General features: G+C 41.9%; 1 protein-coding gene across 1 annotated transcript in view; it reads left to right on the top strand.

The window, feature by feature from the left end:
- Positions 1-1,663: 1,663 nt before the first annotated feature.
- Positions 1,664-13,397, top strand: part of TRIM71 (tripartite motif containing 71) — a 13,693-nt gene continuing 1,959 nt past the window's right edge. The window contains 4 exon segments of the mRNA XM_031058898.1: positions 1,664-1,824; positions 11,164-11,217; positions 13,340-13,394; position 13,397. The exon segment at position 13,397 is cut by the window's right edge and continues 1,959 nt beyond it. Of these exon segments, the coding sequence (XP_030914758.1) occupies positions 1,711-1,824; positions 11,164-11,217; positions 13,340-13,394; position 13,397 (224 nt within the window). The 5' untranslated portion in view covers positions 1,664-1,710.

The following is a 13,397-nucleotide window of genomic DNA, read 5'->3' as shown; positions in this document are numbered from 1 at the left end:
AACAGAAAAATTACAGAACTTCATGTGCAAGTGGACATGGTATACGTATTTAGACAACCACAGTGTAAGGACAAGGATCCCTGTAGTTGAGGAAGATGATGTGTTTGAACAATGCATTTCAGACCTAAGGCATTTTTTTACTTGCAAAAATGGGAATCTGAGACACTGCTTGAGGATTTAGTGTTTGAACAGAAGCAAACATAAGTCTGTTCCAGTTTTCCTACAGCAAAACCTAATTTCAGAAAAAAAGAGGGCAGGTTTTAGTAAAATCTGACATGTGCACACGAACACACACATACCCCTTTGAGAAATTAATCCATATACCACTTCAGCTGTTGCGCTTGTAGGAGCTTAAAATGTCACTTTATGCAGCCCAGGCAATCCAAGGGGGGAATCACCTGTCCTGTCCTTCCCTTGCTTTTGAGGGAGAAGGGAAAGGGGGATATAATGCACCCCATGTCATGAGCTGTTAGCTGGAGTCAGGAGTGGCTGGATGACAGCTGGGAGAAGACAGGCATATCAAACACGTGTCCAATCTTTGTTCTGCTCTTGCTCCTTTCTGTGAAGTAGGCTTCAAATATCTGGTGATGGAAAAGTTGTTCATAGTATGAAACCTTGTGCCATTGTACTGTTCCATGGTAATACAGACTTTCTGTTATTACACTCTAGAAAAATAGTGTGTATAGTTAAGAGCAAAACTTGAGTACAGAATTTTCTTGTGTTGGAGTGTTGTGCTCCTTCATTTGCATCTTTGGAAAGAAAAACTTAAGAGAGCTGGTTTCTGTTTCCCTCTAAGAAGGCAGGCTTCCGTGGAATTTGCTATTTCTGTGTGCTACTTCCCTCTACTGGATGGAATGGGAGCAGCTACGGCTGATGAATGGATCCCGCTTTCTAGGCTAGCATCTTGGTCTAAGTTGTGATTTGAATATAGGGTTTGGGAGTGCTTTGTGAACAGAACGGGGATTTAGTGGTTACCCACAGGTCACTGCAGCATTCAAACGCTCTGATGGGCGTGATAAAGTTCCAGTCTTGTTTTCCAACTCAAGCATCTTGAAGCATCACTAGCATAGAAAACACTGTCATAGCAAAGGATTTTTGCTTTGTCGATGGAAGTGGCAGGGGGGAGTTTTGCCCAATATTGTTGCTGTCCTGAACATAAGGGATTTGCATATTTTGAAAAGAGAGGATGGTTCTTGGCATGCATGGTTGGTTTTCCCCTTGTGAGCAGTGGGTGTGCTGCTGTTGCAGCTCTCCAGTGTACTGATTATTGAATGGTCTCTTAAGAGAATTTGGTGTTTGTATTTTCAGGAAAAGTCTTCACCTGAAACTTGCCATAGATGCCATCTCCAGTCTGTAAGTGTTGGCAGATGGCTTCCCCTCTTAAGAGGAGCTGATGTGGACACTCTTCCTAGTATTGTATTGCAAAGAAAACAATGACACTTCCATCTAACTGTTAGGGCATGGTTTGGAGTTTACTGGGAAGGATAGCTCTTCCTCTGTGGAGAAACTATTGTGAAGTCTTTGCCTATTGCTACTGCCTCTAACACCTCCTTTATAATTGAGCTTTTGGATTTTTTATTTTTTTTTAACACATCCTGGCTCTGTTTTAATTTCTTCTTTATGCAGTGAGAATTTTTTTCCCCCCCCTTCTTCCAGGTACTGCATTTCTACTGTGATACCTGTTCTGTCCCCATATGTCGGGAATGTACCATGGGACGACATGTGGGTCACAGCTTTATCTACCTCCAAGACGCCCTACAAGACTCCAGGACTCTCACCATTCAGCTCCTGGCAGATGCTCAGCAAGGACGACAGGCTATTCAAGTAAGATACTCCCAACTTGAGTACTTTATTTCCCCCTCCTTCCTCTCCCCCTTCTCCCACCCAGCTTGTCTGTTACAGGGCAAGGTGTCAAGGCAAAAAGCTCTCTGCTTCTGCTGTCAGTCTTCTCACCCCTTCTGTTTTCTCAGATCTCTGACAGAAGTGGCAGTGGAGCTGAAAATAAAGTGCTGTTATATGAGTTTTGCATTCTTGCAGCATAATCCTGTCATGTAAATCACAATATATATGAAGCTCTGTACAAATGCACTGGAGTGTGAAGCATTTCAAGAAAGCTCAGATCTTATGTGGCAGTTCCAAACCTGGTTTTGTTTTCACGAATCAGACTTTCTTTGAGGATCTTCCTGCCTCTATAGCTTCTAGCACTCTGTCTACCTTTGACTCTTGTTATGTCTTCAGTCTTGCCACCAAATACAAAATACTAATCAGCTGCTGGATTATTGTGAAATTCCTTAACCTGCATGTGCAGAGGATCTAGATCTATCTCCATGTGAGGATTGCTCTGCACACACAGAGGCACGCTCTGCCTATTACTGTGCTCTTCTACCTCAGCTGTGTTTTGTAGTGCGAATACAAATACCTGGCAAGGTCTGGAAAGAAGGTAGCACAGTGCTTCAAACTAGAGAAGGAATTTTCATAGGGAATTAAACTGCAGTGAAATGTAGATAATTACTTTTGCTGAGTAATACCCAGTGGTAGGTTTGATATTGTATTAGTAGTAGTTTGGTCTATAGGGAGACTTTGGATGGGGAGACCATAGTGGGAAACTTCACTCTACACCTGTTGCCATGTAGTTTTGTTAGTGTCATGTCCTAATTTTGAGTTGGGTATTACAAAACTCAACACTATATGCTTTAACTACTAAGATTTTATTTATTTTTTGAGTAAACCTTTGTAGAATGTCATGGATGGGGAGATAACTTACTTTCCAACATTGGGTGGGCTTTCCTGGCACACCCAAGGTACAAACAATAATTAAAATAGCCCAAAGCTCATTGTCTTCCCTCTGCTGCTTGTTTCTAGTAAATGAAGGAAATAAGCTTGTTCTGTGAGACAAGAGCAACTAATTAGTCTCTCATTAAGTCTTTGCACCAGTGGAATGATAATAGTTTCTGCTGCTATAGATAGTAATCAGTTGTTGACATTTTCCTTCAGCTTCTGATGTTAATTTGTTACACTGGCACAATAAACAAGTTTTTGGAGCTGGATGGCTAACTTTAAACTGCAGCTTCAGGCAGAATCCTGGAAAACATAGCATCTTCCAAGATTTGTTTTAAACTGGGTTGTAAAGCTCTTCAGCAGTATCCATACTGAAATGCTTTACACACCCCCAAAATGACAAGAAGGAAGGAATTATACTAGTTTAAAGATCATAACTGAATTTCTCCAGGCTGTCCTAGACAAGGGCTTGCCTGTTAGTAATGAAATTATTGCTTTTGACCTCCAGGGCTCTTAATCATCTAACTGGTAAGCTAAATGATCTAAGGACTGTGTTTTGGAGTAGAAACTAGCAGGAGATCATGGAGCACCACTCTGCTACTATTGCATAAATGCTTTTGTGCCTGATTTTCTTCCCACTGAGTTTACTTTGCTCATTCCTCCCTTACCTTTTTCTGCCTTTTATGCTGAGGCTCCTGCCATTGTGTTGGGCTGATTGTTGCTTGATGGTGCAGGTAAAAGTGTCATGGTACTGGCTATGCTCATGTAAATTGAACAAGCAACTCTACTGAACTTAGCTCGTGCAGCTTTGCCCAGGTCTGGCTACAGCCCATCCAGCTTAAGAGGCTGTCTTGGAAGTATTAGCTGAGCAGCTTGTGTAAAGATCTGTAAAATGAACCATGTTCTCAAGAGCTGAGTTGTTTCATTAGTTTAGTGGGGTTCTTAATCTGGACCAGTGCACAAAAGAAGAGTAGTGAGCAAACAGATCAGTGATAAAGTTAACAGGGAGGAAATCTGCATGTACCTGTGCAGGAATGGGGAAATTGTTCAGACCAAGCCAGCTACTCCCAAGCAACATCAGCAGCAACCAGAAGAGCATGTGATGCTGTTAAAAGCAGAGGTGCTCAACTCAAAGTTTTCATGGAGCAGAGCTCTCCTTATTCTTGGGACAATGTGGCTGTGCAGCTATGTTTATCGTAGGGAGGAGACATTGTGTCAGCATGAATTCAAAACAAACTCTAAAATAAGTAGTCTCTAAATTAAAAGAAATTGGTGTGAGTGGTTTTCTTAAAAGTATGGAAATAGCCAACAGAGAATTAAATGCCAGTACAAGCTGTAATATGAGGGACACAAGACTGGAGCTGTAAGAGGCTTGAAAAGTAATACGTTGTAGTAACACTTCTTAGTGGGACTGATACATACTGCTGTACCAGAAACTCTTTCTTAATAGGCTCTGAAAGTGATAGCTCCCCTGACAGGGGATGTTGAGGATGGATGAGGAGGGGTAGTTGAGAGTAAATGGGAAAAGGTGGAATTTGAAGGGCGGCGTTGCAGGAGAGAGGAAATCAAGCCATGAGTCAACTGGCTGGAGAGTATCTGGTTAAGCAAAGTTGAAGGCTTTTAGGAAGAAATGTTTATTTAAGCTCTTCCTGTGGCTTTGGAGGAAAGATTGTTTTTCAGACTTTAAAAAAAAATGCTGTGAGTTGGGATACATTTCAACCTCTTGATCCACTGAAGCCTGATGTAGCCTGTCACTCCAGAAGAGTCCAAACATCACTTTTCAAGGAAGTTGAAGTCCTCTGTAAGAAAGAGCAAGAGGCTTGCTTTTTTTCCCCATCAGCGATATTTCTGCAGCAGTAGAAAGCCTTCCATGCTTCCTTGTGCTAAGATGGTCCTGGCCTGCATTCCTGAGCCTGTCTCTAACTTGAGAACTTGTGCCTGTGTGATGAACTGATCCAGCTGAAAGGGTAGCTTTTCTGTGGGTTTACTTTTTGGCTGGGTCAGCCCTCTGGCTGGTTGACTGCTGTGCTGCAAGGGCTGTTGATGGTGCCAGGGAATGAAGCAGCAACATCCAACAGGGTTGATGGTAGGACTCTTTTCTTATTTCAGCAGAAAGCTATACTCCTAGCTGGGATACTTTTCCAGCCTTTTCAGAGACTCAGATTGATTCACAGGGTGATATGAAAGCCAAAGTTGACGCTGGATAAGTGGTGTGGGAGGAATCAGGACTGCTGCCTTTCTATATGTGGGGAGCGTGTCCCGCTGCCTTGTTTTACCTCACGAAAGTGCACACTTAGCTGTCTTCTTTCAGAATTTTTTCCAAGGACTAGGTCACAAACTGAACGTAAATCTGTTATGGTGAAAGATAGATGGCTTCTTCAAAATGTCACCTTCTTAAAATACATCTATACATGTGTAACTGTATATATATGTATGGATGTATGCATGTAATCTAATGCACTTGCGTAACAGTAAAGCACTGAGGGCTCGTGTTCGTTTAGGGTCAATTTCCAGGTGAACATGTCAAAATAAATTTTAATCTGTTCAGCTCAGATGCCTTAAAAAGTGGGTTTATTGGAAAACAAAATAGATTCTTTCTTAGCTGAGCCTATAATTGTTTTTGCTGGGGTGCTTGACCATGCAAGCTTCTCACTGCATGTGCAGAACATAGCAGGAGCTGCTCTCTTATCTGTCATGGAAGGCTTAGGAGCTTCCCTCCCAAATTTGTGGGGGAAGTGGTATGAAATAGATTAACACCTTTGCAGGGGGTGAGGGGGTACTGTAAGAAACTCAGCTGGCCAGAGGAGGAAGCTGATCTGTTGCCTTGAGCCTCTGCCCTTGGGTGGGAGCTTCCCTGTGGGTTGCCATATGGATGTGTGCTGCTGGGAGGTCGATACCTGAGAAGGATGGCACTGCTGTGCTGCAAGGGATCTTTTTGGGGTTGTCACATTGAGTTAGCTCAGGCAGCCCTGTGCGTGGCTTTGAAGTCAGGATTGCAGGTTTGAGAATCTGAAATGAAGCTTTGGCAACAAAATGGAGTCAATTGTGCTTTTCTAAAGCTGGGATTTATATCAAGAGGCTGAATTTCTTTGTACTTTTAGTCTCTGTTTTGTGTGGTATTTCAGTGAGTTCCTCAGTGCAGCATATGAGCAGATGGTTACTGAGGGAGATGGATTTGACATGTGTCACTGTCCCAACTACTGTTCTGCCTAAAACTGTAGGCAAAAAGTCTTTTCTTGCAGCACAAACCAAAATGATTGTTTAGTTGTATCTGGCATGACTTAACCTAGCCTCTAGCCCTCCCTCCATCAAAGTTTCTTTTAAAATTATCTTTGTGAGGAACTTCAAGTGAGGATATTGTAGTGTTTTACACACATTAGACTGAAACCTTTAAATTGGTCCAGCTACTGTGGTTTGTGCTATAGCTGCACCAGTATTACTGCGAATCCTGGTACCTTTCACTGCAATTATGTAGGATCTTCCAGTTAATTTACCTAGGGTAAGAACATCAGGAGGTTTGTAGCCAGTTCTTGATGCTGGAGAAAGCCAGCTGCTATGTCCTGGTTGTTTTATCCTGCTTGGGCACAGTGATAAGTAACTGGAAAAGTTCAGTGAAACAAGCCCGCTGTATCTTTTTATGCCTTAAGGAACTGAAAACAAACCACTTATGGCTGGAACACCTTCCATTTGGTGGAAGAGGGCTAACTTGAGACATACCAAAAAGTTTCCTTCAGGATTTTTTGTATTTGATGTGCTTTTGAAGTCCAGAAAGGAGTTTGTCAGAGAAGAAGCATTCAGCTGTTTGTTCCCCTCTGATTAGGGGTAACTTAGTCTTAAATTCCTTAATGGTTAAACTGCAAATCCTCCATACTTGAGGTAGGAAAGTGTATATTTAATATTCTTTATTCAATACCTGTGGTCCATTCACCCCTCAAATACTGAAGAATTCCTCAGTAGAACCAAAATTTGCTTTTGAATTTGAATTTTTTCAAATTTCCAGAGGTTTGCACCTTCATTGGAAAACTTGAGATTGGGAAACTTAAGTGTTGGAATTAATGGCTGAAAAATTATAGCTCCCTCCCCTCTTTGGATGGATGGAATAAAAAAATCCTAGGGACTTCTCCAAGTATGTTCATGCAAGCCAGCATTGATGAGTTGCAGTACAGTTACCATAAGCAGCCTTTCTCATGGTGCTGCCACTGTGTTGTGTGGTGCTGCAGTTTGTCCAATTGGATAAATTCCTGGACTAAATTGGTGCGATCTAACATCATGGCTCAGAGCCTGGATCTACCTCAGAGACCTGAGGTAGCCTCTTCAAATAACTGTGTGCTGGGTGGACATACTGATTTAATTTGAGCATCAGACAGCAGAAACCACTCAGTGAGGGCATCAGCACCTCTGTTGTAGCTCTTCAGAGCACAAGCTTTGTAACAGTTTTTCTTTCTTCTGGAGCATTTAATGCTTCTATCATATTTTTTTTCATTTAACAAAGCAGCACTAGTGAAAACTTGGAGGAAGTCTAGAACATTAAATATCCCACAGGAATATTTAGGTAAAAATTAAATCATAAATTTTTTTTTGTTTTTCAGCTTGAGACTCTGGTTCCTACTGTTCAACAGAAGACAAGAAATACAAAAAATTACTGAATGTTGCCATTCTACAAAATGGCAAGTCTTGATTTGGGCACCTCTGTAGTCAGCATAGTCATCCAGAAGCATGGCCAAGTTCTATAATGCTACCCTGCTGCTTCTGGCTCTTGCAGTTGGTTCCTTCATAGGTTCATGTTGTACTATCAGTTGCTGGGGCCACTGGAGCAAGATCATCACTAGTTTTTCCCTCAGGTGGTGAAATGTAGATAAAGGGGAGCTCACAGAGGTGTCCCCCTAAAGGGAGCTTGTGAAGGACACCCAGGTTCTGATACAACTTTGCCCTTCAGCTTTTACTCCAAAGGGAAATGTGCTGGTAGCAGTAGCTAGTGATGGATGTCTGCATTGCTGTCCTTCGTGCAAACACGTTTGTCTGCCTCACTGGAAGCTCTGTGTGCAGTGTCCGTGGGTGGGGGCCCCCTGGAACATGTCACCTGCACGAGGACTGCTGCTGCTGCAGTTTTACTCTTGAGGAATTGGAAGTAACAGTTTCAACCCTAAAGTTTACAAGATACACTGCAAAGCAGTGTTGTTTTTGTTTTTACTTGTTTTTAACAAACACAAGGCACTGGTGACATCTCTAAGAGAATGGGGAGTGATGTTGGCCGTCTTTAGAACCCTGAGAGGCCAGAGCTGGAGACGTACAGCTGCAAATAGATGATTTACTTTATTGGCCAACAGCAGGAAACAAAACAGTTGTTTTCCATCTCACACTCAGTAACCCTGCACAATTCTTGGATAAACACAGGCCTTGTCTTCTGTCTCCCAAGTGTGTGAACTGATTGACCATCTAATTCACTAGCACTGGAAAAATTGACATGCCATGAGGAGAGAGCATGATAAAAGCTATTCTTCTTTACAATGATTTGTTATTAAAAAGATTGTGTGGTGTCTGACCAGAACAAGAACCTCTGCTGCTTAACAGGCTTCCTAAAAAGCTGCCCTCTCCAAGACAAGTTCAGCACAGAAAATGCCTGCAGAACAGCAGGAGCGAGTTTTCATAGCAGAACTCTGACACCTTACAGTAATCAAAGTGAACAAGGGATTTCCATGTGAAGAAGACTCCCAGAAGTTGTACTTAATGCTCTTGGCTTTTGCTTCAGATACAGATAAATTTGTATTGCTGTTCCCCCCATCATACCCCTGCGTGTTTGATGCTGTCAGCCTTCCTAGGCTGTTCTAGCTTATTTGGGCAGAGTGCAGAGCCCCCTGAATTTTACCAAAACATCACCAATATCCTGGATGGTATTAGAATCTTAGCATTTTGGGCATCCCCCACTGATCCGGGCTGTTCATACTTGGGCAAGTAAAAATAAATCCAGATGATGATGTGGGTAGTTGGTAGATGACCAACTAGTGCATAACTATAGCTGAAAGATCCCAGCATCCACAGAGAATTACTATCTCTCCTGCTATGATGGAGTTCTTGAAAGGTGGACTCTGGTTTTAGTGGGGATTAATGAGGGAAGTTGTGATTGCTCTTATCCCTAAGATAAAATAAGGAATGCATCCCTATGCATATATGTAGATCATAGTTCTAAATGGGTACTGAGTACAAAAAACAAAAATAAGTAAATTGAGATTTTTATGCTTTCACAGACATCATTGTTAGAATTGGAATATGACTGGATAGTTTCCCTGACACTTCTCAAGGTGATACCTCTTTCCCCTTGCAAGAGAAGGAAGGTGTTTTGCTGTACTTGATGGGAATCCAGGTCTGTTTTGGAAGAAATGCATGCCTTTTCCCTGCTGTAGGGCAGCTTCTGTATTTAAATAGCATAGAAGAGGTGATAGAGGCACAGTATTCTTATGTGTTGCCTGTTCTAGCTAGGTCTGAGCCTACTGGCTTTTATGAAGTCTTAAACTTTTATGAAGTGTTGACTTCATGTCTACTTTGCTAAATATTGTAATAAGATTATAATTTTTTTTGTCAAATTTGCCTGCCAGAAGCTTTGTGAGGGGGCAGGTCAGCCTCCAGTGGGACTGGGATATATTGGCTGTATGAGTTTGAAGACATTCCCTGTTAAAACTGTAGTGAAGTTCATGAAGGAGGAAGAGCTGAAAGACCTGTTCCTATTACTGAGCCCTGGGCTGCAGGCTGGCTGTCAAATACCATTCCTGTTTTCCCCTGACAGTTTGCAGGAGAATTCTTTGGAGTAAAGATAGAAATGTTGTCTTGTCTGATTTTGTCAGGGTTGTCTTCAGCTTGTCTCCAGAGAGCAATCACCTGGCCAAGTTAGTTTTCCTTTTTCTTTCAGAAAAGGACCTCCTATGTGACCTGGAAAATAAGTCTAGTTCAGACTAGTTGTCTTGAAATAGCTTACCTGGAATGAAAATGTCCAAGCAACGCTATATTTAAGTTTTTATGTTTTAGCATTCCAGTTGTTGGCATAAACTAGATGCTGCTGAATGGAGAGTTCAAAAATACTAACAACCATTTAGTGAAATATGACAGTGTTTACTGTCTGATGTTCTAGATGATGCTAGATCACACTGGGTAGTCCATTGCAACAGGTGGTTCTTAGATTGGTGCATCCTCATAAGTACAGTTAAAATGAGGGCGTCTTCCTGAAGGTTCTGAATGTATGATAAAACCTTTTTTAGCTGATCTCAATGAGCCTGCATTTCTGAGGAAAAAGAAGTGTTTCCTAATGCTCAGAGGGAACCTCTGTCTCAGTTTGTGCCCATTGGCTCTGGTCCTGTCCCAGGGCACCACTGGAGTGAGCCTGGCTCTGCCCTCTCAGTGCCCTCCCTTCAAGTGTGTGTATATTTGTAAGAACTCCCTCTTTTTTAGGCTGAATATCTTCACAGGTCATCATCTTGTTCTAGAATTTTGTAACTAATAAGTTACTATCTTTTTAACCTCTCTGAGTGTCACAGGTTCATCTGCTGGTTCACTGTATGACAAAGGTGTTGAAAAAGTTGTTACCCATTGCTATTGAACCTGTTCCATTGGGAACTGTGATCCTTCAGATTTGCCTGGTCTTTGCTTTTATGCCTCTTTCTGTAATATTTTGTGAAACTTGAGAGTAGTTTAGGACAGATTTTTTGAGGAAACCATTTTTAATTCCTTGTGGGGGCGGGAAGAGACATGCTCCTTCTGGGTCCATTCTGCAGAATACTACTACAGGATGTGTTTAAAATACTAACATTGCACGGTTATATTAGAAATAATTTGGTCTCTACCCAAGGTGGGCATAACGACATTAATACTTTTTACTGATAACCATTCGTTCTTTTCTTTTAAAATTGATTATCTCCACACTCTTTTAGGGGTATTTCTGTGCAGCTCAAATGCATAGATAACACAGTCTTGTTCTGTGCAGTGTCATTTTTTACTAGAACTTCACACAACAACAGTCTGAACCATTTTGAGGGGGTAGAAAAGCTGGGTTCTCTACATGGAAGAAAAAATGAGTATGAATTTCTGTGCAAGTCTCTTGTTCACCACATTAGCTGCTCGCTGCAATTGCACAGGGATTTAGTGCTGTTGTGTTGGGTGCAAGGCACAATGAAGGTGTAAACTCCAGGTAATAGATGTATTTAAACAATCCTGTCAGTTTTTAGGCTGCAGTGTATGAAATGTGTGAAGAAGGCCTAGTAAGAAACTAAGAGTTGTCACTTTATGCCTTCACCTGAAGGCGTAGCATGTAATGTAAGACGTAAGCAGCAGTCCTCTAGTGTATTTTTAATTGGTTTGGTCAAGCCCTAAGCGTGTGTGTGTCTTTTTTCTCCCCAGCTGAGTATTGAGCAGGCCCAGGCTGTGGCAGAGCAAGTCGAGATGAAAGCAAAGGTGATACGTACGCACCCTTACATTTGTGGTTTGCACTGCTGACAAGTGCTTTTCAAACTGAAAAATCGCTCAAACTACTACACAGTGAGATTCTGATATCCGAGGAAAGCTGCAGGTTTCCTTGACCGGAGCTGCTGGTGGGGTTTTTGCTGCTGGATGCTGGGAGCAGCACAGCCCCACACGCGGGCTGGGCACTCCCCCTGCTGGCCCCGCAGCTGCCCCGAGAGGAGATCCCCTCCAAACAATGTCTTCAAAATATCTTTAGTGGGCTGCTCTAGAATTAGGTACATAGTATAATTGGTTTTCCAATCCACTCCTCATAAAGGACAGGAGCAAAGCTGTATGTCCTATCCTGTCCTTTCTTGTTTTTTAGAAAGGCTGGTAGAAATTCTGTGACACCAACTTTCACTGTCCCCATCCTTAAAACCCTTTCCTTTCAATCAAGGTAATTATAATTCTTGAACTAGTATAAGAAAAGAGTATCTGCACCATTCTGACCTGGTGGTCTCATTTCAGCTCAACAATGCATGTGTGGTATTTTGAGAGGAGGAAAGGAAGTAACAGGCAAGTTTCTTGTTCCAGAAAAGTAATTCAGTGGTCATGGTCCCCTGCAAGAGAAGCTTTGTTTTCTTTTGTAAGTGTCAATAGCAAGAATAAAATTGCGCTTTATATAGTTAGTGTACTTTGAATGCTCCTTGAGAGTTTGGGTTTGGATTTTCACTGTTAACCTCTTGCAGGAAGCTTGGCAGCTTTCTCTTTTAAGGTACTCCTAATACAGGAGGAGTAAGATCTGCACCTAAGCTCTTTTTATCCTAGTGTGCTGTACAAATGCACTTTGTTGGACTATCCACTGAGAGCAAGTTCTCTTTAAGCTGAAAAACATTATTTTAAGAAGGAAACATGGTGGTGGTAAATGATTTTAGCAAAACAAACTGTGTATCAAGCATGCTAATAAACAATTTTGTATACCAGGACTGAGTCTATGGATTTAGCTAAGACCTAAGATCAGTAATGTGTCTTGGGTGCATTACTGATTGGAAGAAGTATCTCCAAATTTTTTTTTTACAGCTTGATAAAACCTACATCCTTCAACTTACAGCATATTTGTACATATGTTATCTAGTCAGTGTCTAGCTGAGGAGTCTTCAGACATTGAGTCTTCCTCCAATAAAATGCATTCCAGATACTGTTCTGAGGCCAAGCAAGTATTCAGACATCAGGAAATGTACTTTTGCAACAATAAAACAAAGATGTGTTACATTAGGTTTATGCAGCAGGTGTCTTTGCCAGATGGTCCAAAGTGGTTTTTCACAAGTAAGGGTAGACATAGGCTTATATAGATGAGTTACAAAACAGGCATTTTTTCACCAACTTCAGTCCCTCAAGCAGGGACTGGCAGCAACCTTCTGTGTTATTTGAAGTGACATTCACAAAACATCCTGTTTTAAAGCACAAGCTCAGCATGACTGCTGGTATTTACAAGAAAATATTAAAATAATTGGACCCTAAAAATCCGCGGAGATAGATGTCTGGTACTATCCAGTCACACAAAAACAGTTCTGGCAGGCAGGGGAATGACAGGAGCCCATGTGCATTAGCTGGTGCTGACTCCCAGCTCAGCCCAGTGGGACAACAACCCACCTTCTGAAACTGGCCTCAGTTCTGGTTAGTGAAGCCTCAGCCTCTGCTCTTCCCCAGAGGCTGCAATAACTTCTGTCCTCCCTGGGGGCTGAATGAGATATGCCTTTGGATGATCTGTCAAGTACAAGTACCTTGCAACTAGAAAACAGAATAGCATTTGAGGAAGCAAATAATTACTAGTAAGCAAGTGATTTTCGCTCTCAAATGTCACTCTGATGCAGCAGATCTGCAGAGTAGGAATGTATGTTGTTGCCTGGAGGGTAGGAGAGACTAATAATCCTAAATTTGGATAAGTAATTTGTTTTCCTTGTTTCTTCTTGTCTGCACTGTGATTTTTAGAGGTTTGTTCCGCAGCTGTGTGTCAGCATACTATAGCAACTGTCCAGCTGGCTTTTATGTAGAAGGGAGACTGAAGGAAATCTGTGTTGTGGTCTGTCTTTCCTGATGTAAGTGCGCTTTTCTCTCCCCCATTTCCCACAAGGTGGAAAAGATTCGCCAAGTCAAGGCCAAGTCCCTCTACTTGCATGTTGAAAAGTTAC

This window comes from Geospiza fortis, unplaced genomic scaffold (assembly GCF_000277835.1).
Source record: "Geospiza fortis unplaced genomic scaffold, GeoFor_1.0 scaffold231, whole genome shotgun sequence".
In the NCBI taxonomy this organism is placed as follows: domain Eukaryota; kingdom Metazoa; phylum Chordata; class Aves; order Passeriformes; family Thraupidae; genus Geospiza; species Geospiza fortis.
The sequence above is the reverse complement of the archived record's forward strand: the minus strand, read 5'-3'. Positions and strand labels throughout refer to the sequence as shown.